The 26,911-nt window shown below is 38.0% G+C and overlaps 1 protein-coding gene across 3 annotated transcripts; it reads right to left on the bottom strand.

Moving 5' to 3' along the window:
- Positions 1-1,895: 1,895 nt before the first annotated feature.
- ap3d1 (adaptor related protein complex 3 subunit delta 1) lies at positions 1,896-26,767 on the bottom strand. Of its 3 annotated transcripts, XM_060880706.1 has the most exons (34): positions 26,430-26,767; positions 21,317-21,412; positions 21,084-21,164; positions 20,495-20,575; positions 19,752-19,859; positions 19,470-19,599; positions 18,956-19,095; positions 18,770-18,843; positions 17,957-18,006; positions 17,809-17,858; positions 17,405-17,453; positions 15,847-15,992; positions 15,341-15,489; positions 14,913-15,143; positions 14,418-14,649; positions 14,092-14,237; positions 13,710-13,851; positions 12,750-12,821; positions 12,580-12,655; positions 11,997-12,193; positions 11,826-11,899; positions 10,206-10,368; positions 9,374-9,520; positions 8,737-8,790; positions 8,089-8,190; positions 7,746-7,913; positions 7,049-7,096; positions 6,791-6,811; positions 6,246-6,435; positions 5,453-5,541; positions 5,285-5,370; positions 5,079-5,200; positions 4,774-4,853; positions 1,896-4,371 (listed from the first exon to the last, which is right to left on the bottom strand). In XM_060880706.1, exons 1-34 carry the CDS (start codon positions 26,523-26,525, stop codon positions 4,276-4,278), a joined length of 3,786 nt encoding a protein of 1,261 aa, XP_060736689.1. In that variant the 5' UTR covers positions 26,526-26,767; the 3' UTR covers positions 1,896-4,275. The 3 variants fall into 3 exon arrangements, with proteins under 3 accessions (XP_060736689.1, XP_060736698.1, XP_060736706.1); XM_060880715.1 differs by lacking the exon at positions 6,791-6,811; XM_060880723.1 differs by lacking the exon at positions 8,737-8,790.
- Positions 26,768-26,911: the final 144 nt, after the last annotated feature.

Here is a 26,911-nt window from a genome sequence, read left to right as displayed (position 1 = left end):
ATTTAAAACCAGCTTTTTGATACAAAAAACATAATTTATGCCACTTTGTTGTCTTGCACACAAATTACTTACGTCGCTTAAGCTGTAACATTCAACATACTTTATAGGGTGACACATTATCCTCACAACTGAGCCTTCAATTTCAAACAAACATACAAGCCACATTTATGACTTCTACCCATATTAATGAACCTTTTAATAGTTTTCCCTTCTCAAGATAATAATTTTATATGATCCTACTTTATAGCAGTGAATTACGTGGTAAAGCCTGGCCTCATGTCAATGCAAAAGTTAATACTGTCCTCTGAAAACAAGTAAAACCTTAGTTCAGTTGTTGCAACAACTAACTGTTGCAGCAACTCATTTGTGGAAAAGGGAACAATCACGTTGCAATAGTATAAATCAAGGCCAATCCTGCCATCCTGTGGCAAAGTGGTTTAAAAATGCTTTCTACCATTTGCAGGTGTACACTGACTGAAAAATCACATCAAATTAAGCAAATCAGTTTTGTCAGAGACAACACACACATTACATCACTGTTTTTTGTGTTTGTCTTTTTATGGTCTAAAGATGCAGCACAAATTTAACAGTGCGTATTTAAAAAAGTGAGTATTTGGAATTTGTTACCACCCTGTATACAGAGAATAGATTTAATTTGTAAAGCTCAAACAGCAAACCTCAAGATGACCAGATCATATGATAAAATGATTTGTTTGCTTGATGAAAATGTGAAATACTTTATAGCCACAGTGTTATTTTAAGTAAAGTAGAGGGAGTGAGGATAAGCACCACAGCTCAAGATTCACCTTCAGTGATACAAATTCAAATGAAACATTCAAGATCTCACCTCAGCAATAAAGAGCATGTTCTTTTAGCCACATGTTGTTTATTTATTGCAAGTAAAGAAAATCTCCTGGGATAAAAAAAAAAGGTTCTTTAATGTCATACTAGAGTTATAAAGCTAATGTCTATTATATTATTTAATGTCTAAAGTATAAATCTAACTCATCCAAGAAGTTATCTACAAGAAGAAAAACAAAAAAGGTCAGACATGCTCTAGGAAAACGTGATACATGTAACAGAAGAAGGCATCCTTGGTACTGTAAGACTCTGTAGGTACAGGTGATTCAGAAAAGGTTCCTTTCTTACTTTGCAGTACTGTTGTCAGGTTTTATTAAAGACTTTGAGATTGAGTTTGAAGAAAAAAAGAAAGGTTGCATTTGATACGGTCAGCTGCTCTTTTGGTGATAGGCCAACTGTGTGATAGAGAGGACAAGATGGACCTGGTTCTATCACACACACACACACACACACACACACACACTCACGGGGGCTGAGCATGTAGAGAAACACTATACTCCCTCTACTAAAAAAAATACTGGAAACTAGAAATATTTGTTGTGTTTAGGGACTCTGGTGCTAATTTATTGGTTGGTACAATTGGTGTTGACACATTTTACAGTTAAAGCGTTTGGCAGATGCATTTATCCAGTGACTTGCATTCATCTTATTAAAGCAGTTGAGGGCAGATGGCCTTGCTCAAGGGCCTGGGATTCAAGAGCTTGGTGGTCCTGGGAACTTACAACCTTCCAGGCAGTAGACCAATGCCTCAACATTGGGGATAAAAATGATATGTTCAGCAAACTCGAACAATAGGTATAAGGTATAAAAATGTAATATTATTTATAAGATGCGTGTCGTTTTAAATACCCCAAGTTAAATATCTGAAATATTAGATTTCCCAACAAAAGATATTCATTTCCTTACCTCTAAATCTCTCCAAAGAACATTTATTACATATATTTATAAGCTAATTATTATATATAACTATCAATTAAATGAATTATAAAAATTGTATAAAATCTGACTTAGGACAAATAAAATAATACAAATCATTTAGAAGTGGGAATTTATTGGTACACCACTTTCACACAACAAAAGAAAACTACAGCAGCCTACATCTATCATAATTCTGCTGAGTAAACCTCTCAATTAAAGGGAATGTAAATAGCAAATCACTGATCATTCTCATTTATTCTTGAAACATTATATTACATCATACAGTCAGAAAATACATAGTTGAAGGAATCAGTACCTTCAAATGAAGAGCACTGAGAGTACATTGAGTGATACAAGCAAAATCCAGCAAGGTTTGCGCTACAATTGATTGGGTAAGATGGCGTATGGGCTAGGCTAGGGTGGGCTGAGGGGTTGTCAGTTGCGGGGAACAGATGGAAAGGGCATCCGTATATGGACTGCTTTTATGTGCTGGTTACACCCTATTCTCAGTGTCTAACATCAACAAAAACTTCTAATTGGATAATTTAATGCAAAACGGTTTAAAACAATTCCAAGGTTTTCCTAAATTGTACGTACTCTTAACAGATAAAAATACATTATACGATCCAAAGTGTAGTATGATAAAGCCAACTTACACTTAATATACTGTATATATTTATACATAAAAGAAATCTATGAAAGCAACAAAAGGAATGCTGTGGATGACCTGTATGCTTGTCTTTCAACACATACAACAAAACAAAATTATACATTTCCATTTATGCAAGATTAATTTCAAATCAACTTTGCACAGAAAATGTTCTTTTAAAAAATAATTACAGTTGCTTCTCCGTAGGTCATGGTTTAGCCTGTGTTCATATAGATTACACTTTCCATTCAGACATAATCCACCAAAAGCTGCATTCACATGCTGATGATTACCTAAATGTGTACACTTTAATAGGGAACACATCTTACTGGTTTGTTATTTATATAAACACAGTCTGAATCTTATTGTCCAGCATTTGCCTTCATCTGTATTAATTTTTATTTTTGTCCTTAAACCACTGGCTAGTTAGTCGTTTAAATGTTTCAATCAAACAGAACTGTACAACAAATCCTAATTGCAGAACATTCATAAGAGAAGCCACCTGTTTCAGCTAGATGTTACAATCATGTGCTACAGAGTGCTGGACCAGGTAAACAAAACTTGGATTCCATTTGAGCCGATTCTTTGATTAGTCAGTACGTTAGCGTGGGAAAATAAAATGAAATGGGGGAAAAAAGAAAGACCAAACACCAAAGTGAATAAAGCAGAAAGAGAACAAACACAGGCATGAGTGTGGCCTTCATCCAGTTCACAGGAAGTAAAAGTGATGCAAACAGAAGTGAGGTGGAGGACACATCCCAGAAAGATGGTAAGCAGCTTACCATAAACACACAGATACAAGTAACCACTACAAGTACAATACTGACTGAAGAAATGATTTCAGCTGATCCTTTTGGTTTGGTCACTGATTTGTTCAAAATCCTTCATAATGTATGTGGAGCCTTTGACAAGAGACATCGATCTGGTTTCTTGTTCTGATGTTAAGCAAGCAGCAAGCAGGAGTACTGAACTTAGTAAATAATTCTCCCACATTAGTATATTGAACATTAACTGCAAACCTCCACAGCGTCTTTTAGTGTCTAGAAATCTTGTAAAGCTGTGTCCTTTACAATAGTGTGGAAAACTAACATAAGATTAACGATGTTGTGTTTGATTTATTCCATCAGTCTGAAAACAGAAGAACAGACATCTGATTCAGTCATCCAATATTTAAAACAAAAACAACCCACTGGATTAATTAGTGAGTAAATTGAAACAAGGTCACAGAAGTAACCAAAACATTAGTTTACACTTTTGGAACCATGTTTCCAGGGCTTATGTATTATGGTTACTTGGGCAGTATAGTGATGGCTTTGAACTAAAATTTAGGTTGAAGGCTAAGAAAAAAGGTGGCCAGAGCTTCAGGCACAAAACTAAAAAAAAAAAAAAAAAATCATGTATTGAACACACTCCATAAAAGGGTTTCAAGCTCACACACACACACACACGATTTCTCCAATGATTAAACAAAGACACATAGAGGAGAAGAAATGAAAGAAAGCAACAAACAAAATCCAACACAATACAAAAACATATCAACCAACATTAAACAACAAATAAATCCAGTTAATAAGTGGAGAGTTAGACATTTAAGACAATGGGAGAGTAGAATGGGATGGCAAGGTTAGTGAGATCGAACAACAGACTGAGGCTGACACACAAGAAGACTAGAAAAAAGAAAGGAATAAAAGAGTAAGCTAACTCTAATCAAGAGTTCCAATAAATATAATGTAGGTAGAGACGAGGGGAAACCAGCCTCAGTGTTTATGATATGATTCTGAGTGTCAGATTCAGCAAGAGGACATAGGAACGAGAGGTCAAGGGCACTGTTGGTCTCTCCGACACAATCAGCATTGTGAGAAGGTCTGCTTTATCTCTTCCAGCACATTCCCCAGCAGTGAAGGCTCATCACATTTAGCGTCGATGGAGACCGTCTGATCAGCCTAGGACCAAGAAAGTCAAAGTTACACCATGCCCACACGTATATTTTTGAATATGGATTTTGTTATAAGTGCTTTGGCCCTTCAACATTTATTCACTGTTTGTGTGGAGGGGGAAAATGCATGTCCACCATAGTGTTGTGTTATGAATGTGTTTATCATGGTTACACTCTATGGTCTCTACAAAGACTCAAGCTAACACTTAACATGCAAGTGTAACCTTAAACCAATCACTGTCACTCCACACGAGTATGAAACTTCTATGGCTTTTTTTTTTTGTCTGCTCTTCACATACTGCTAAATAAGCAGCTATAAAGTCAGCTCTAAAGTATGTCCCTTCTATATTTCTCCAACATTAATGTTCATTTACATGTATGTCACATGCAAGATTCATAAAGGACTTACGGTTTTGACCAGCAAACAGACATGGTGACCCTGGATTGACCTGCTATACATGGAGGCACAGGAGTCGATCCTCTCCACAACTGTTCCAAAAAAAAGAGACGGTATTGAATAGTAAACGAGAGATTTGGAAAGTCACATGTTTCATATCAGCTGTCTTTTGCTTGCTGTGGTGTTTTGAGAAATCTTTAAACCTACAAGCTGGAAACAAATTCTTCAGTATTCTCAAACCTATAAATCTGAAATATCTATAATACAGATGTGGTGGACAAAGATTCAATTGATAAACAGGTTTCCCCAAAGCCTACTAGAAAAATGGTGATGAAAGCAGATTCTAGCCAACAGGTGGTGGAAAGGCATGTTGATTCCCTCCAGCTTCAGAGAGCTGCTCTTTAAGTCCCCGGACTCCAGAAGCTTGGCGTATGCATCACTGTTTATACAAATTAGATCCAAGTCAATAAAATATAGCTGTGCTAACAAAAAACAGTACTCAGATCTTCTGTTTATGGCTGACCTGTAGCATGGAGTTGTGATTAAATATGATGTGCAGGTAAAGTGCAGTTTGAAGTCCAGTTTCTCATGAGTTGAGGAATCTTCTGACTGTGACAAAAAAAATATATAGTTTTGTGATGGGTGACACCTTTGCGTAAATGTGCACTGTGTGTTTAGAGGACAGTTTTACCTTTACTATGAAGGCGAGGGTTCCCTTCAGTTTCTGAGGCATCACAATGCTCTGCACTGAAAACACGAAGCGGGCCTCATTTGACACACCTGCAGAACACCAGAGCAAAAACGATGAAGTATAAAACCTTGTATGTAGAAAAACTGAGAAGAATCTTTTGAGGCCTTGGGCATAGTTTATACTTCTCCATCATAGTATCTGCAAGCGTTTGCTTTTCCTTAAAGGTCTATCAACATAACATGAGTGTGCACTTTAGAGGGCAATGCCAAACCATAATTTAATGATACATGTTTCTAGAACATGAACATGGATGGTGATGTTTTCCATCAGTATACATTTCTGATGACCATAATTCTACCTTCAAATAACAGCACAAAGCAAAATAAGCGTCACTCATGGTTTTTTTATTTTTTTTATTTAAATTAGGTAGACTTTAAGCCAGCAAAGAAAAGACTGCTACAGTCATCAAGCACGACTCAGGGTAGGGGGGGAAAAAAAAACCCAGTTCACGTCCCAAGCGCAAATGCTATTAGATACACTTTCCTACTCAGCCAATGAGCATTTGCTTTAGACATGTCACTGCAGATTTATGACCTTTTGTTGAGCTTTTTGAAAGTGTGTACCTTTCCTCCTGTATGTATGCTTCAAATATGAATATGTGCAACTACACAAAAGTAGGAGTCATTCTTTTGTAAGGAAAAGCTGATGGGTAGAGATGCAATGGGATAATGATAATCTTGTTATGAATAAGTATGGCAGGTCAATCAGGTCTCAAGTTCCATTTGTGTCATACCTGGGGGCAGCTGGAAGGGCACAACAAGCCCATCATGGGGTCCAGCTCCATCTGGCCGCTGCAGTTTTGAGTTGAGGGAATCCAGCACATTGAACTCCATGGACTTCAAGAAGTTGTTGCTCTTGTTCTCAAAGATGACAGACACAACAACCTGACTGCCATCCTGCAAATTTCCCTGAATATCATACACCTGCAAAGAAAAATCACAGTGCCTTTTTATTTCGATGAAATTAAGTACTAACTTTTTTTAACAAGCAAGACCCTCACACCACTGAACAGTTAGAGAAAAGCAGACTTAAGTTCCTAAGAGATTGTTAATCTAGAATTATGATTCCTAGGAACTTAAGTCTATTCTAAAAGGAAAGGAAAATATATTTTGATTAGTACAATCTGCTGTGCTAGCTTGGATTGGAGCACACTGCTACATTTAATATGGATAAAATGCACTTTAGGTTTCAAGCATAATCAAACACATTGTCCTGAAGCACTGCACACAGCAAATAGCAAATGCTCTTTAAATGAAGCTGTATTTTATCTGCCAGTACCTGATCAGTATCCTCCTTCATCTTTAACAGAGACGGGAGACAGGGAACAGGGCAAAATTAAAATACCAAAATCCCATAACAGAACAGGTCATCGACGGTCTAACATAAGCGACATGGTTTAGTAATAATAAACAAACCAATTTCCAGTCAGCAGGACTAGCGTCATCACAGGTTCTTAATTTATTTCATTTGGCACTGGGAACTGCAGCAGGCATGGATATGACTAACTCAATGAACTGAAGTCATTAATATACTTACCATTTTAATGTACGTGTTTTCAGCCAGGAGGCAGTAGTTTGACATGGGCTGTAAGGAGAAAACATACATACACTTAGAACACATGGAGGTGAAAAAATAAATTGGACAGTAGGAGCAAACATTTTGACAATACGGTTTTAAATCAGAACCGCTTACTTTTAATGCTGCTGTATGTGCTTCCAAGTTTTAATCTGCCCGACTGGAATATACATCAACCATAACATTAAAACCTAATACTGATGACAAATATTGTGCAAGTCCCCCTTGTGCTGCCAAAACAGGGGTTTCATGCACTGAACAGTTTTTGAGTTGGGACAGAGCACTTTATTCTGCTAAAAGAGGACGATGCCACTGAGAAGCCTTTCTGAGACCTTTCTTTCTGTCATAGCCAGCATTAACTTTTTCAACAATTTGAAAAAGCTCTTCGGTGTGACTCGGTCTTGACGGTTCACAGTCACCCGTCAGTGGTTGTAATGTTACGGCTGATCGCTGTGTTTATATACCTTGCAAGTGTTTTTGTGCTAGCGGTGTTTCTTATAATTAAATAAAAATGATATAAATCCTATTCACAGGCTTTTTAGACAAATGTGCCATTAAAACTACACTGGAATGGTAGAAGAACGAGAGCGAGCTCTAAATGCACCTCTCTGCATTGGTCACCTTCTGTGTTGTACAGATGTGTTGGAAAGTAACTGACCGGTAGTGGCTCTTCTTCCTCCACGGTGCCGTTCTGTACCGAATCCCTCCCATCTCCCACACTGTGGTGATGGTGGTGGTGGTGGTGATGCCGCTTTTTCTTCTTCTTCTCCTTTTCATCCTTTTCCTTTTCTTTCTTCTGCTTTTTCTTCTTATGTTTAGACGATTTCTAAAAGAGAAGCAGAAAGGGCAAAATAACATTCTTGCATAAGTTCACTAGATTTGAGATTATGCTTTTGGTTTTTTGAAAAGCTTATGCTTTTATCTCTGTGTCTTATCAGTAAAGGTGGTTTCTTTGGTTTTAACCCAAAAAAGAAAGAAAGAAATCAGAAACAGTGACCTACCACTTCTTCCGGTTCTTCATCTTTGGGCTCGTCCGATTCAGAATCTGGGGCTGCAGCTACGCTCATCTCAGGGGCTGGGGCTGGTGGCGGAACCACTGCCTCCTGAAAACACTCTTCAAGTTAGCATGTGTGACTACAGAAACAGATTTTGGATCACATGCTAATACACACCTACGTATACAACAGAACATGCATATAAACAAGTCTGCCTCTGTAGCAGTGTTCCTGTTTAAATGATTTAATACCATTCTGGAACCTGATGCTGAGAAAAGAAGAAATAACTTAAGAAAATTGTCTCAGAAAAAAGTACACACTGAAATACAAGTTAAATCTGTTATCAGCAGGATCAACGCCTGTGAGAGCCTGGATCAGCAGAATATTCAGCAATATTTCTTTATGACTGTGACTGCAATAACATGATTTTACAGCGAACCAAGACACAAGACAATGCAAATAAAAGCTGGTCAAGTAACAACTTCACATCCAGCCCAGAAATAAATAACCACAATCCCTGTGAATAATCATTCAGGGACCTGAGAAAGAGTAAGATCTTGGCACATTGAAAGAGAATAAAATTGCAAGATTTTGTTAGGTGAGACAAAAATAGACACCACAACATGAAAGAAATGAGGGAGGATGAAACCGGACCTTGGCAGGTGGGGGAACAGGAGCACTAGAGAGCCAGAAATCCAAATCAGATGCCTAGAACAAAAAGGGCAAGGAAGAAAATAAGTTTAAATAAAAGCAGCTTTATAAATACTCCTTAAATTAAACCTCTTAGGACTTTAGCGGGAAAAAAATCCACCCTGACAAGCAGACAGGTACTAAATTATTGTAATGCACTTTGTGATTCTGGCGCTTAAGTATTGTCTGACGCTTATCCTTAAGCATAAGCGTAAGGGACAACGATCAGATTTCACTATAAACAAATAAACAAGAGCTTCGTTTCTCTCAACCTTTTAGTGCTAGAGTTTGGGAAGATTTGGAAGCTGAGATGTTTTACAGATGAGGAGATGAGAGCTTGACCAGACTGAAGCCTTCCAGCATTGCATACTTTATGTAGAGATGAAGCCAAGGGCTAAATCCTGTCAGCATCACTGCTAGCAAGTATTCGAGAAGGATTATGTGTAATGAAAGAAACTGTTAACCAAAGTAAATATAATTAAAATTCTATTAATTATAAAATGTTGACATTCAGGGTTAAACGCTACACTCTGCAATGTGGTGGCTTTGGATTAATTTTTCTCTAGACATTCAAGAATCCTGAACTGCTGTAAGGTCACACCTCGCCAGAAGTGGAGGTAGCTGGGGCTGCTGCCACGCTGGTCTCTTTTGATTGCACTGAGTTTTCTAAGTGAGGCTCCACTGGCTCATCTTCCACATCATTTTTGTGTTTCTTCTTCTTTTTCTTCTTCTCTTCCTCTTTGCTCTTCTGCAACAACAAAACATTGGCCGACAGGGATCAGTAAATTAGTGATTGTAAATATATAAGGAATAAAACACTTAGAGACTTGTTGGAGAATGTTTGATTCCTCTTTTTCCTAAGCAATTTTTTCCGCAATTACATTTTATTTAGTAAAGAATGACTTCATATGTTTCATTCCAATTAGAGTTTATTAATAAAGTAATGGATTACTTTCTCACTCTGTACTGTCTTATTATCTCTCATGAAGTTAATAAGCCAAAATAAAAAAAATACATAAAGTTTGTCATGTATCAAAAAACGGCAAAGGTCTCTGTCCTTCCTGTGTTGGAAAATTTGAAGGAACAGCTTTACGATATATGTAAATGTCAAAACGATATGTTTTCTTCGCAGGAATGTTAATTTTTTTCCATCATTTAAAATGTTAAATGATTTAAAATTCACTTATGTGGTGTGTCACAAACCTTCCAATAAACAAACAAACAAATAAATATTAAAACAGCCACATTAATACAAACCTGCTATCTAAAAATAAACTACATGGCAGAGCTACGTCTAAAGAAAAACCTTCTGATCAATCACAATTGTGTATAATATACCTGGATTGACTCAGAAGCCTTCTCTACTCTATACTCATAATCCTTCTATACTCATGGCCTTATGCTTTCTCTTAGGACAGTTCAGTGAAGCATACCTTTCTGTCCTTCTCCTTGTCTTTCTTCTTCTCTTTCTTCTCCTTGATGCTCCTCTTCTTAAGCCCCGGTTGGATGCTCTCTCCATCTTCATCTGTCCCAGGGCTCTTAACAACATCAAGGCGGTGTCCCCTCACTGGCAGCTTCTCACTGTCTGCCAGGGGCCTGGAGGGACACACACACACACACACACACACACACCTTGTTCTCAGTGATCCACATTCTGTCTGTGTGTAAGGGACTAGTCTTTCTAGGCCAAGCAGGGGGCAGTATTCTACACCGCAGTATTAAGAGTAAGCTGGGGCAGGGAATAAATAAATAAATGTTGAAGAATTCAGACTTGACAAAGAACACAAATGGACAAATATGTTGAGCAGTTTTAACCAAGCAGTCATTCAGCATGAATACTGTGCTGGGACAAACTGTGTGTTACTTTAGAACAAGTTGAAATTGCAGTGAAAAGAAATACCTGGAATGAGGACTTGAATGAGACATATGTTAATTAAAAATCAAGAAAAAAAAAAATACAAAAAGGTGCCAAGCTGTAGGAGGAAAATTATCAAATGGGTGATGTGATTTTTTTTTCTTTGCAGTGTTTTATTTCTCTTACACCAAAGTGATTTGACAACGATTAATTGTTAATGAAATGAAACTTGTACGTTTTATAAATTGCTAGTTTCCTCTGTTAAAGGTCTGCCAACAAGTGAGTTCTTTTCATCACATATTGTAGCACTGCAATAAATAGCACCATCTGTTCCTCTAGAGAATATAATAAAATGTAGCTTGTCATGTTACCACAAAGTACTCGGCAAGCCACAAAGTACTCGGCAAGCCACAAACAAAGGACAATTATCTGTTTAAAATGTATAGCACAAACAGACAATATTTTAAACTTGACGGTGCATAAAGAAGTCCTCGGAAAACTTGGATAATATGCCAAACCAATCTTTGATAAGAGCCATGCAAGCTTTTGATTGTTATGCTAACTCAGACTTTAATATCCTGCTCCTTACATAAACAAAAAAAAAATGTTCAAAATCACATTAACATAGATTTTTAGAGATTTTTTTTTCCAACACTGTGCTGAGTTTAAAGGGCATACAGTCTGTTAATATGAAATCTGCAAAGTAAATGGATTGAATGAAAATCTCAGTGAATTATTTCCTAGCACAGATTATCAAACTGAATGAGTGCTTTCCTGTCAGCAACACAGACACATCCCTGAGTTGACTACTTCTACCAAATACCTACAAGTATTGAGGCACGATTGGTAATTACTTAGCCCATCAGACTTTCTTATGAGCCTAGCACTCACCTGCAGTTAGCACCAGAAAGCAGACTGGCAGGAAGACAGAAGTGTGTGCACAAGAGACAGAAACAAAAGAGGCAGATCAAAGTGTGTGTGAAAGTGAACCGGCTATGGGCCGCTTTTACTGGTGCCTTCGACTCGTTAGGTACTCTAACAAATGATTCAAAGGAAGAAACTGAAAGGTAAATGTGATCTAAAGAGCATGAAGAATAACAATTCTGTTTACATGCCTAGTTTTGGCATGAAATCTTTGTGAAAGTGGACTGTCTAAAGGCTGACTGGTTGAACCATATGCAAGACAGAGGTCACATACTTGTCTAAATCAATGTCCAGGGCTTTGTGTGGATCATTAGGATCTTTGTCGTCATCATCACTTGGTAAGGCATTCTGCAAAAAAGATTATAAATATTAAAACCGGAACACAGGATTTTACCCTTATGAATCACAACACAACCGTCTCAGGGCAGTTCACTGTCTGCATTACCTCTGGCATCTCCTCAGTGACTATATCCACGTGGTGAGCCGGTGTGATATCTTCCTCACTCTCAGGGCCAGAGTCATCTCTCTTCCCTTTCCCACGCTTCTCTTTCTTCTTCTTTTTCTCTTTCTTCTTCTTCTCTGCCTTCTCCTTCTGTCGACGCTCCTCCTCCAACTTCAGGTACTGATCAGACATGGGCATCCCTGAGAGAGGGGCAATAGCATCAGAGCAAAAATTAATAAATGCCGACAAGGGGAGTGGTCATCGATGTTTAGCCATCTACTACAATAAACTGGCAATTTGATAACTGAAGGCACTGAAGTGCAAGAGGATTTCCAGTAAGAGAATGATTAAAAAAAACACAAATAAATGCACAAAAATCAATGTACAATTTATAGGATTTTACATTGGATATGAATTACAAATACAAATGATCATTCATTGATACTATTTAGGAAAAAATGGTACATAAACATTATCCAAGATACACATAAAATGAAAGATTTAAAAATGTAAATTTATATAGTTTAGTGCTCCGATTTTAATATGACAAGTGTATAATTACACTTTTCATTAAACAACTGTTTACCTGGAACTTTGAGTGGCACACTAAGGTCAATCTGTACCACTGGAATGTGCTCCACACCTGGCATGTCCTGATACACCTGTATGAACATACACAAACCATTCACTAAGGCTTGATGGCACTTTATCATACTATACAACTTTCAAACTATCAGTTTCTTAAAGCTGCTATACCTTCTGAGTGGACGGGGAGGATTTAATGTAGAAAGGGTTGTTAGCTTGTTCCTGCTTCCTGACTTCCCTTCTCTGTGTGGAATGAAAGAGACAGAAGGAGGATTAGCAGCAAAGTCAAGGCACTCAAACTATAGGTAACTGTTGTGGCTGGAATAAATGAGTTCATTTTTATGCATGCATTAGTGTTGACTTTGTGTGCTAAAGCTGTGGTTCAGTTTAGAGCATCATGTAACTTGCTGCTTTGGACTTTATTTGAATTTCATAAACTCAAAGTACATGATTTGTGTTAATAGCAGACATATTAGTACATCTGGGTTTAGACAGGCACACAGATCAAAAATGTTATACTACAGGCACACCTCTATTATCGTTAATTTGAGCGATTATTTACCTACGAAAAATATTTTATACCAAATATCTGGGGGCTGTTCTTATATAACGGACTGTCTGCATTGTATGCAGTGTATATGTTTATAAAATGTTAGGTTAGACTGGTGTGGTGTTGAAGTTGCTCGTAGATTTTCAGGTTTTAATATTAGCTTAATAATATTTATTAGACCCTGAAGAATGTTTTTTTAATTAACTAAGTGTTTCATCGCCTTGCATTTAAACATGTGCAAAGTTAAAGAAAGAGAGAACACAGGCTTTGTTGTGCAGAACAGCAAAAGACTTGCTAACATTTTGTCAAGTTTTTTTGTCATTTTGCCAACACAACAGGATTTATAGAGTCACAACAGCTGCTTGGAATAAACAGACAAGATTGTTTTTCTTCTGTCGAGTTTTTTAAGCTGTGAAACTAACCAAAATATTCAGCCTTATAAAGCTTAGGCTGGCAGAAGGAAACACACAGAGACAGACAGAGACACACGGAGAGACAGAAAGACACACTCACACATACACAGACAGAGACAGTCACACACACAGAGACAGTGTGTTACACTAGACTGCAGGTATACACACCCTTGCCAGCTCTTTCTCATCAACTTCAGTGTGGCGAGGTCGAGTGTGCTTGGGCTCCTCTTTAGCAAACAAAGTCTTGGGCTTCTCATCCTCAGACTCGCTCTCAGATGGAGGTTCATTGATCCAGGCATCCAGATCCAGTCTACAAAAAACAAACGGTCAATTAGTGCAAGGCATTTCAATGGCCTTTGGATAAGAAGATTCACTGAGAGGCGTATAAAGGGAAAAACAAAAACCTGGGTATGTTTATGTAACTTCCTGCCATATTAGTACAGAAGGAAATAACTTCTCTCTGCTCTTATGACTGATTTAGTACCTAATGATATTATTACAGAATTTGGGTGCAAAGACAGTATGTGTGGCATCTCTTTAGATGACTCACCCTTCTGGCACAGGCACTTTCTTCTGAGCTTTAGGAGCCACAGGGTTAAGTTCTCCTGCAAACAGCGCAGATACCTCCACAGATACTTCTACATCCTTCTGCTGCAGCTTCTGAATATATTTTATTAGCTGTAGAATGCAGGATGCCTGGGGTGGGAAAAAAAAAAAAAAAAAAGAAATCAACAGTGATCAGGGATATACAGTAAGTACAATATGTATGTGTGCGTCTGTGTGTGTGTGTGTGTGTGTGTGTGTGTGTGTAAAAAAGAATATTTAGAAAATGGCAAACATTTGAGAGCTTGTTTTAATGGTGTCTTTCACCCTCACCCTCTCCTGTACTTCCAGGTTAGCACTCTGGACGAATAGAGGCAGTCTGTCTATGAGCATCTGACTAGCCTCCTGGGCAACCTGGCTGTCTTCTGTACCCTCGTGTTTCTGCAGCAATGTTGCAAACAGCTTTGCAGCATTCTGCACATACACAGCCTGGATGTGGCCTGGCAAAGTTGCCACCTTGGGTCTCAACATGGCCTCTAGTGTCTGCATGGGGTCCTCTAGGTGTCTAAGGAAATGAGGCACAATAACATTAAAAGCATTGCAACTTCACATTTCTCAGCCTGAGTGTATTTTATAAGCAAAGACAAACAAGGCCTAAACAAGTTTAAGATCTTACTGTTAAAAGACCCACATGTTCTAATGTGTCATCTTTCATCATATTTAAAGTATAAAGTTAACATTGCAGCAATGATACCTGTAGTCATTATATTTATATATCATTTCTAAATCTTAATCAGTATTCTCCAAACAAATCACAATTTGACATACTCAGAGAATTCCCCACAGATCCATGCAGCAGCATAGAGGACCTCGCAAATTCCGTTGCGCTGCGTGTTGCCTGTCAGTAGATGTGCATTATCTAAAAGCATGGCCATCTGAGCCACAGCAAATACTCGGATGGCCCTCACACGGATGGCCACATCCAACATCTGAGAAGCAATGAGATGACCGTGGCGGGTGCCTTCAAGCCGTGTTAGCTCTACCAGAATGCTAATGTACCTGTGAACACAAACAGATCTCTCAAATTCAAATGGGAAACCAAATTCAAAAGGGAATCCATCATCTCCTAGGAATATAATACGAGTAGAGCAAATAAAATCGCAAGGTGTATTGACTCTGTTGACTGTGTCTTTTCACAGTGAAGTGAGGTTAACAGGGAATCTGATCATCCTCCAGTCTGAGTGCTCCGTTCTTACCACTCAAAGTTAGTGATGTACTGGTAGTTGCTCTGGCTGCAAATGTCGATGATCTTGGTTAGCAGCTCATCTCTATATGTGGTGCCTTCAGCCTTATCTACATGCAGCATCAGCTTCTTTACAATTTCCATCAGGTTCTTCTTAGAGACCTGCATGTGCGAGACATATTGCAATACATTGAGTAAAACACAGATACAACAAATGGACATATCTGTCCTTTAGACTTTAAAAACAGACCAATGAGTTAAGTGCTAAAGGTTAGTGGTTTCCTTAGTGGTTTTGTTAGTGGTTAGTGTGTTTTGAATGCATTTTCCAAAGTACCTACAGACAATAAAACATGTACTAGTCATATGATTATCACAGTCAGAGTCTAATCAGTGTAAAAGTTTATGTATTTTGACACTGTTAAGCCAGTTAGCAGATGTTGTGTACCTTTTAAGTAAGAAAACAAAGATATTAAAACCAACAGTAAACACAAATAAAGAGGCCTAAACCGAATCCTATACCATGCCATAGAGAAGATCCAGAGCCCGCAGTCGGATGGACTCGTCCTTGTCATCCAGACACTGCAGGATCAGGTCCTTGTGTGACTGCACAGACTTCGGGTGCGTTTTTAGGATCTTGGACATAGCCAACAGACCCAAGTACTTCACTGCAACGAAAAGCACAATCAGCAAGGAAAAAAGAGTTGTTGTTTTAAACTTATCTTCCCATGACATGTTCTCCTACATGCTTCTCTCTATATTAAATTAAAAATTGGTAGTTTTGAGATCTATATATATCTATATATATATATCTATATATATCTATATATATCTATATATATCTATATATATCTATATATATCTATATATATATATATATATATATATATATATATATATATATATATATACACACACACCACTTTTATATTGAAAATTATATATATACACACACAATATTAAGTCTAGGTTACTTTGTCTACACTACATTTAAATCCAAATAAGTAGACACGAACAACATAAAAGAAGATGAAAATACACACACAAAGACAAACATAAAACAACAGACAGACATACAAGGACTTGAGGTTTTGTATGATTGTGAGCACAGTGGTGTAATAAATGTTTGACCACTGAATAATGCTGAGTCATCATGCAGACTCCTTAATTGACTGAACACCAGTGAGCAGTCTCAGCAATCACAAGGTACACTGTGACCCTGAAATATGCTTTAAATTGGTCAGGGTGAGAAAATGCATGTAAAATTAACTTTACTCACCACATTTCCATGGTACACACCATAGTGATGATAACAATCTAGGCTTTCAACAATCTGTACGGTTATGCTGAGAAACGAGGCAGAGTAAATAGCAAGAACTTTAGCCTAATAACTAGTTTTCTGTAATTTTTTTCCCATATCCAAGAAGAACATTAAAACGTCAGATCCATACCCTTGTTGGGTAAATTTCGAGTAGCAATAATAGTTAAGTAAAATGATTAGAGCCTCTGAGTGGGACAGAACAATGTAGCTGAAAAAACATGCAAGATCTTAAATCGTGTGTTTGACGTATTTGAAAGACAAATCAAAATTACCACTACCTATTACAATGGTTGGACTTTTTTTTTTCCTTCTTACTTTCGTGCAAAAAGAATCCTTATTGAGACTAAATTTAGGAATGAGAAGCTCCTGTAAAAATATCAATTACAAACAAAACTCCTCAGTCCAGGTATTACTCTACTCACTGCACTCAGTGGGAGCCTGATAACTCGAACCTTTATGGAGGTGCTACTCCAGTGCTAATCTCTAAAGTGAAAGATACTGGATTACACCATCAATAAAAAAAATAAACGATCCAATCTAGAGAATGTGAAGTCTTCATTTTTCACCACAGATCATAAATAAAAAATTTGGAACTTTTATTCCTTCTTTTGCAGAGTTGGAATTAAAGCATGAAGGGAGCTTCGAGTTATCCAGGATGGAGGTCTCCACATCCTCCATGTGTAGGGGCTTGAGGGGCTAAAACACGAACACGCAGACAATGAGAAAATGACACACTGCAGGCATTGACAGAAGGCTCACAGTTCTGGTCTGAGTCTTCGATCAGGATTCGCAGTTTCTGCACACAGAGCTGTGGATGAAGGCAACAAATAAAAGATAAGACATGAGGAAGTGAGAGTTATTGGTAGCATATTCAAGACGTTTCCACTGCATATTTCTTACTCGCAATTATTGACTTTATCATGTCAGTATCATAATCGTGTCAGTTATAAACCTTCTCAGTACATTAGTATAGAATTAATTCATTTCTCATTGAATACAACTGCATACACAGCTGATCTGAGTTTACAGATATGCTCAAATTTGTTTCAAATGCTTCGCTATAAGTGAGTAAAGTATATAGTATCTAAAAAAATTGAAAAGAATTAACTTAAAAACCCAGACATTCCAGCCAAGACACTCAAACTCAAAGAAGTGAGACCCACCTGAATGCTAGCACTGTGGTTGGGCATCCCAGAGGACAGAGAAATCAACACTGCATAGGAATAAACAGGGCAATAATACTGTAAATAAACTGATATTAGTTGTTAATTATAATATTCTAACTTTCCATTGTGTGGGACAAGAACCAACCTGCAATCACTGTGTTTACACACTCATACAGCAGAGACATGGCAGAGGTACTGAAAGAGAGGGGGAAGAGAAATAAAAAAAAAAGACAAAACAAAATTAGTGGCATTTGGACTAACTATAAACTGAGTAGTTACAGACAAAACAATGGGTGGTGCATCAGTGTAAACATTTTTGGAGATATTTGAATAGTTTTTACTTGGTTTAAGAAAACCACAAACACAACCATTTCAAAATGTTTTTTGGTAAAAATGGTCAAATGTATAAGACAAAGCAGTGATATATACTGAAATACAGCTGGCCTCAAAAGTTTGCAAGTCTCCAAGCAGATTTACAGACCATAAACATAAAACAAAAGGTTAATATAAAGAATAATATAATACAAAAAAAAATCAAGATTAATGTTAGACTTATATTTAAATGTGTTTGTATTTATCCCCAATGAGCAAGTCTGAAGTGACTGAGGCTGCAGTGGCGAGGAAAAACTCCCTTAAATGGAAAAGAGAGAAACCTTGAGAGGAACTAGACTCAAGGGGGAACCATATCCTCATATGGGTGACACTGGAGGGTGTGAATATAAATACACAGTCTGACAAATGTATTGATGAGGAGGTTGTTGTCCTCAAAGACCACATGGAGTTGGCATCTCCTTTTGCATTATCAGTTATATTTTCCAAATAAATGGCAATGTTTAACAATTTTCTTCAGGGTATGCAAACTTTTCAGCACAATTGTATATATACACTGTACACTGTGATGAGCATCTTTCACCTGTAATTAGTTATACTAGCAGCACTAGTAATCTACTAATCTTACCTGTGGATGAGGTTAGTTAAGGGCTCAATCAGCTTCTTCCCTAGACGAGGCTCCAAAGGGGTGAGGGCGCCAAACTTTTAAATAAATAAATAAACAAACAAACAAACAAACGTTCATGTCATGAATCTCTAGCCAGCCAGTCAGACACATAAAAATGCAAATATGGATGTGGTGTCCTACACATACCAGTTTGATGATTTTGATGAGGACCCAGTTGTTCGTGGAGGAGGTCATCAGCTTAAAGAAAAGGGGGGCCAAGGACAGGTAGTTCTTGGGGTTTCTCCTGGCCAACTCACAGATGACATTAACTGCTGCCGACTGTACACCTGGTACAAGGAGAAACACAATTTCACAAAGCACAAAGAGAAACCTCAATTACTTAAACTGGCCCTTATATCATTAATCTTCAATTAAAAATTAATTATATGCATGTTAATTATAAGTTTCAACTATTGTTGAAGGTTTAAAGACTCCCTTTGGCAGTTAAAAATAATGATGATATTCTCTTCAATGGTATCACACACATGCTACAAATGCAGCAGATAAAAGAGTAGTTTGGAAGGAAAAAAAAAACATTTCTTGCATTGCGTATTTGTCATACACATGCGCACATGTACACACTCCTAAACCACTCATGTTTTAATACAGAGATGTGGTTGTTGGGATTGAATGAATAAGGCACTAAAAGAAACCTCCACACCTGGGTCTGGGTCCTCCAGTTTCTCCTTGAGTCGGGGGAAGGCAGGCCGCAGAGACTCAGGGTACTTTAGAAACACCTTATACATGATGAGCACAGCCTTCTTCCTAATGTATGGCTTAGTGTGAGACATCTGAGATTTGGAAAAAGAGAGAGAATTACAAAATTTCCGATGAAATCATAAAACAAGGCAGTGTATTCAAACCTAGATCTTTCATTTAGTAGTGATGAGCAGTGTTTTTAACTTTTATATTATGAAATAAAATTATTCTTATAATATCACACCAAAGTCATAATATCGTTGGCAAGGTCACGGGCCAGGTCAGGGGTCACAAAGCAGGAGAGGCCAGTCAGAGCCACACCAGTGTCGTACTGATTTGGACTGCTGAGATCCTGGAGTAAGGAAGGAAAAACAGTCACACTGAAATGTAAAGTAAGGTCATGACTCTTAGGCAAGAATGGCAAATTGACAATTAGAAACTTTTCCAAGGTCCTGTTGTTGTTAGAACACATCTGTTTCACACTTTTCCACAGCAAATGATACAGCTTTTGACTAAGAATCTTGATATCAGGGGCTTTTCATCATCATCATGACAACTAACAAAAAACTTTTTTTTTGTTGACTAGCATTAACATAACAGTGCAGCTGAGGCAAAGATTAGGTTTAAAAAAAAAATCTAAATTAAATCTTGTGAATCTAGACTTGCAGAAATAACTATGAAATGGAAAAACCTGTGGTCTTGTTCAACAAACATAGCATTCAGGTAGCTAACAATTCCTCATGGCTGAGTTTTCAAACTGCTAGAATTACGGGCTGTTTCGTAAAATGCTTCACAAGTCACCTGAACAAGCAGCAGCACTGTGAAAGTGCTTCCTATTACATCATTACATGAGCAACATATGCAGCATTGCTCAGGTGGTCTACTTTCCAAATAATAAAACTACAAGCTGACCATCATGAGATCCAGTAGAACACAACTGTGCAGTGTATGTGCATAAAAAACAAAATGACTGAAAAGAATACTTGCCTTGCGAATCTGATTGGTCGTAAGCATGATGACATCAGTGCCTTCATGAAAGCACTGTGAGGCAGCCAGGTAACCGATTCGCTGAGAGTAAGAGAGGAAAAATTATTAGCAAATCCACTAAGCAAGCAGGCAATGTATTAGCTAGTTAAGAATATCGATACAGACAAATGGGAAACAAATGTGTATACGTTCATTATCCTCTTCTAAAAAGATTCTAAAGTAGTGGTTGTGCCAAACAAAAACTCAAATCGTTGGTCAACTTTTTGACTATAAAATGTGGTGCCCTGTCCTCACGTCACACACAGATGGTATTTGAGCCTGACTGTACTGTATTTCATTGGTGTTTTACATAACAGTATGAAAAGATATTTCATCCATATGCACTAACTTATCCAACTGGAAAAACCATTCTACAAGGAGCCAGACTGAGCCTTGACTAATGCAGTGGTAAGTTTCATATCATGCATTTTGCCTATATAATAAAGCTCTAAGGTATGTAACATCACTGTGAAGGGCATTCAGCTTAAACACAGCTATGAAATAAATAAAAACATACATTTTGCAAGCAACTCTTTTTTTGCATTCTTACCTTAAAGGTGAATTTGGAAGAGCTCATCACCTCAACAATATTGAATGCAGCCCAGCTGACATCATATCCAAGCATCTGCAACTGTAAAACACACACACACTTAGTCAGGCAAACTGCTTATTCAAAAATAAAAGCGCTATTCAAAAACAGGAAACCTGCACAGGAGCTGATGCCATCACATCTGTACATCAGAAGCCTGCCAAAAAATGCAAAGTACAGATTGGTGGACTTACGTAGGTGAGCTTGCACACTGCATTGGCTTTGACGGCAATATTGTCCTGTTTCAGTTCCTGCTTGATCTCGTCAATACATGTGGAGATGTATTTGGCCTGTGGAGAGAATCACACACAGATCTGGGTTATAGTGACCGATTGCTTCACTTTCTCCTTACAGCTTAATGATATATATCTCAGTAGTGATAAAATAGTCATACTGTCCAGCCCTAGAAAATGATCATCTTGCTTCATGATAAAATAAGTAATAGGAGCCTGCTTCATCAATTTCAGATTCAGAATTTTATGGTTTTCATTTGTGTTATAAAAGGAGTGTTATCTGGTCTCAACGAGCAAATTGATTATATTCCTTCACTGGAACTAAAAGCCCTAAATATATCCCAGCATGACTATGCCCGTGTGCACAAATCGAGCTCCACAGAGACATGGTGTGTTAGAAGTGGAAGAGCTCATAGCCCGAACCTCAACTTCTCTTGTAGCTGAATGGGCAAATTCCTTTGACCATGGTCGAAAATCTAGTGGAAATCCTTCCCTGTTAATATATCAGCAAAAATTGACTAAATCGGAAATAGAATTTTCAGATGATTCATACAGTCTGATGGTCCGGTGTCCACAATCGTTTTGCCAAATAGTGCATGTGGAAAAAATGTTTTGAATTTTCTCTCTTAAAAGATAGGCCTTATGTACTTACTTATATTTGTCAATAATCATTCAAGTGTCTGCTTTTCAAGCTATTGCACATTTTTTGCAAACCTAGTTCAAAGTTTTACTCATTATTTTGTCATTCATTTAAAATAATAATATTATTATTATAATATTAAAATAAGTTTTTAGTTGTGCTGCTTGCACTAAAGTTAAGGCATAGGTGTAAATGTGATTAACTGTACCAAAAATTACCAAAAAAACACAACTAGCCACAGCTAAGCAAGTCTTCAGAAGAAATTGACAGGATTGGGCCAACAGAGAGGATCCGTTACGTGAAGTGTCCATTTAAGACATTTGGCCAAGACACAGTGTGACCTTGTGATACTGATGCTGGTATAAAATCTTGTCCTTGACGTAACACCCTGTAAAAACCTTCTGTCAGCACTTCTGTAAGATGGAAACCTAAAACAAAACCCTCTCTGTCAGTCAGTCCATCTCTCTCTCTCTCTCTCTCACTCATTTATTCAGGCCATCTCTCTCTCATATCAGTCTTCCTCCCTCCCCTTCTTTGTCCCCTCTCTCTGTCTCTCTCACACGCACTCCTGCACACTTTATGGAGTGAGGGTCATGTGTCGGAAGTCATAAGACAGCATAAAGACAGAATGAGGGAGGGAATGAGGCATTATGAGAGAAACTGCAGTGGTGTATGTTTTCCCAGCTGCACAGGAATGTGAAGAAGGGCCAGATTCCTCTATTCAGCATCCCAGTTGTTTATTGTGTCATACAATGTGCTTTCTGGGTGAACAGTACTGTGAAGAAAAACCCTTTTTGGACACTTACCCTGAGCACAGTAAGAGTCTCTTGAGTGAATGAGCTAAACCTCTCTTTCACTCTCAGTACAAACATCATAAACTTGTGAGATTTTCAGAACACCAATCACACACCAATGAATTCCACACCTACAGCAGGGTGAAAAAGTAACACACTGTCTAGAAAATCTGACTTCACCTATGCACAGACAGTACTATCGGGAAAACAAACAGAAAGGGCTTGGCCAGGCAAAAGCTGAACAAGCGGACACGCAAACACACCCACATACAAGCTTAATTCAGGAGGGGATGAATATTTCAAAGTTCTGTCCACGGTTGGCCGGGTAACAGACACTGTATCTAGGTGAGCTGGTACAGGTTACACAGGTGGAGCCTTTCATGACATCTGACTCCAAATGTCTCCGGATGAAGCAGAGCGAAAAGGGATACGACGCTTGAAAACCCTTGACATGTAAAACACACTACATTTAAATGTTCCCTGAATAGAAAAGGTCTACCAGTCCTCAATGGATGTCTGATGTTTGGGGACACATCACACTCATATATGGGTCTTCCCTAACCCGTTGGGACACATTCTTGGACGCACAGAGTTGTATAGGATGCTGTAACATTACGATTTCCCATCACTGAACCAAAAATGTTTCAGCCCCTGTGCACAAAGTGAGCTAAAATGAAAATATGGCCTACAAGAGGCCTGCAGAGAACCCTGACCTCGGCCCCTATGAACACTTTTGGGATAAACTGGAAGAAATGCAGACTAAACCAAACAACGGTGCCTGACTTCACTAATGGCTGAACGGATACATCCTTACAGCCATGATCCAAAATCTAGTGACAGATTTATTTGAATCTATTTAAATAAGATAATATTATGCAGTCAGAATTGGTTTTATACAAACAGCACATATATAAGTAAACAAACAATATTCATGTGGCCATAATGTCGACTTGGGATATCACTGTAGGAGTGAAGACTGGAATTGGATAAATTACCCTATGGCAGATTCTGATATAAATGTTATGTTTCAATCAGGTGACACCAAAATAAGCTGCACTAATAGCTCATTATGTAGTTGCGAAACAATGCATATATAGCAACATACATAGCTAAAGCAATAATTAGTAAGTTGAGTGTTTATTGTACTGTTTCTGTACTTAACTATTGTTCTTTCTCCAGAGACATTAAATAACATCGAGCTTTACATTTCTTTTTATGTTTTTGCTGCCACTTTGCGAGCCATCCTACAGAATCCTAAAGAATGATAAATTCAGGTGTTTTTTTGCCATTTCAAACAGAACAAGGCTTGGACATTAACCAATATTGATAAATTAGAAAACAGATGATTATTTAGCCTTCTGTAATAGATGGAGACCCTGAGCAATGATAATAATAAGCAATGCTTAGCATAACTGTCATTTAAAAGAATAAAAAACCCACAACCATTGACAATGTTATCCAATGTTAGAGATTTAAGCACTTATGTACATCACTCTGGATAAGGGCATCTGCCAAATGCTGTAAATGTAAATTTAAGAAATGAGAAGGAACAAATGCTTTCTGTAGAACAAAAAATTGATAGTGCTACTTGGCTGCTGGAATAAAAGGATTTAGTGCTTTATTGCATTAATATTGCTACATTATGCAAATGAAGATGGATAGTTAACCGCCAAAATTACATTTTTCTGTGAAATGCCTGCAAAACTAAAGAATGAGCGTTTCATGATCACATCATGTCCTGTGAGTATGCCTCAGGCATGCGGCGCTCTTAATGAGACTATAGTTGAACAAGAACTGGGGACAAATGGAGCAGCACTGATGCACATGCAGCTGAGCAGACTGATAAAATTACAGGACAACCTGGCCTACATTACACAGCCGAAGCCAGATGCACTGCTCTTACACAAACAGAGATGATGTCTCATGACTGTATCACGGTCAACAAGGCACTACTGAACTGTCAAGCAATAAGTAGATTAAAAAAAAGAAGTAGATAAAAATCTTCTTGCATCCCTGAGTTGGTACCATAATGAAATTGAGAAAATCTTCTGATGGAGTTAAGCTGCATTTGAATGCGGCATTTTACAGAGAATATACTTAAAATCAGCAAGAACTTGCATTGTATCAGTTACAACTGAGTGTGAACAAAACTTAGAACACCATTGAATGATTCGGTGACGTATATGTCCTGAGACATCATTGGCTGTCTGTGAACAGATATGTATATTGCTATATATAAGAATTCAGTGACAATTTGGATACTTTTTTAGATTAGGCATGTTTATTGTTTAGATCTCTTTAGTGACCTCATTAAACAAAAATATCATTAATTCAATAACTGTTGTGCATTTGACAGGGTTTCCAGCTCACATCACGTCTGTGTGTTATGTGCATCACTGATAACTTCTGCTTCCAAAGACCAATCACTGATCATGAGTTTACACTGGGTTCTTCCATTCTGTCCTTCTTTGAGGTCCTGTGTGGTAAATGCTTACTTATCACCGTCTTGTCACCATGTTGTATATTTTGTCTCACCTCAGAATTCCATGTAACCTGCTTTACGTTGTCCTGTGTCACAAGACACTGCAGTTTTGTGATGATCCCAAAGGAACAATTCTTTCCAATGAATACGAGTTATAAACAGAAATGACAAAAAAAAAAAAACATTCTTAACTTATAATCTCTCTTCTTAACTATAATTACAATTCATAAAAGCGACTTGTTACGAGAAACCATTTCTTTTGAGTCTATTTTGTGTTTCTTTGCATCTGTAAACATATAGTCTAACAAATGATGCCTTATCTCTAAAAACAGAAACTATTTTACGCGTTCTGTTTTTTTTCCAGAAAATTATCTTTCAATTATCAAATGATCCCCTCATCTGAACTTCCCAGAAAAACAAAAAAAGGTCAAGTTCACGCTTGAATAATTAACAGCTTTTAACCTAGCACTGCTAACTCGCTGTACTATAGTTGCTTTTCATAAAATAAAATAAAATACACATTTCCGATGTTTTTAAATGTCAAACAATTAAAAACCAACGTAATGTAATAATGTAAGCCGTTCCATTTGTCAGCGTATAATTACAATAAGTGACTGATGTAAAGAGATAGAACAGCTGTCAGGAGCTCAGCTCGTCTTAGCTAGATTAGCTCACAGGCTAACAGGCTAGCAGGCTAACTAGGTGGCACCGATAGCCGACCTGCTTGCTAGCGGACAGCTGGATCGTGCTGCTCGGGCACACGGATGTCAATTAGCCGGTGGACGACTCGACACTTCTGTGTTCATTCAGAAGAACAAGTAGACGGTTATCTAATTGATTCCAGCTACGTGTTAGCGATGAGCTCATTTCGTTCCCCTGTTTGAGAGCTAACTCACGCTAACTCACACGGACCACACGTTTTAAATAAAATACCTTTATATTATCAGGTAAAGGGAAAAGTCTGTTTAATGATTTACACCGCAACAGCCATAAGAGAACGATGTATTATCAGTAAACAGAGGAAGTTAGCAAGCTAGCGCAGGTTAGCCGTTAATAAGAACCGTTACGTTTAGCCGTTACAGCTTGAAGCAAAACGACACGTCTTCACATCCATTACTATGGAAATGTAGGTATTGTAAATAATATATAATATCTGACCTCATCTTCCTTGTGGTTCCTAATGCCACGTACTAAGTCCTGAAGGTTTTTATCGAACATCCGATCGATGCTCCCTTTAACGATCTTTAAAGCCATGGCTGCTGCTGCAAAGCCAAGCCTCCAGTCGCTCCTGTCCGGGGAGACCAAGCGGTGTTTTCCGAGCTGACAGGCCTGCTAGACAGTCTTTCATCCACCTGAGTATCGTTCTCACAGAAGAACGCTACAGTCTGCTAAATCCTAGCCTGAAGAAGGCGAGGCCAGCTGGATCCGTCCTCCTCCTGTAACTGCAAACTCACCGACTGGCAGCAGACTCGTCTAAGGAAATGGCTGACAAAATGGCGCCCGGATCAGCTGACTGGACGCTGTCTGCTGTGTCCCAAATGAATACCTGCTCCCTAACGCAAGTTCACTACACAGGTAGTGGAATAACGGCTTATTCAGTCTTAATGACGGATTATCTAGCTGATAAGAATGCGATTTGT

This window comes from Tachysurus vachellii, chromosome 1 (genome assembly GCF_030014155.1).
Source record: "Tachysurus vachellii isolate PV-2020 chromosome 1, HZAU_Pvac_v1, whole genome shotgun sequence".
NCBI lineage: Eukaryota > Metazoa > Chordata > Actinopteri > Siluriformes > Bagridae > Tachysurus > Tachysurus vachellii.
This window is presented reverse-complemented; position numbering and strand designations above follow the sequence as displayed.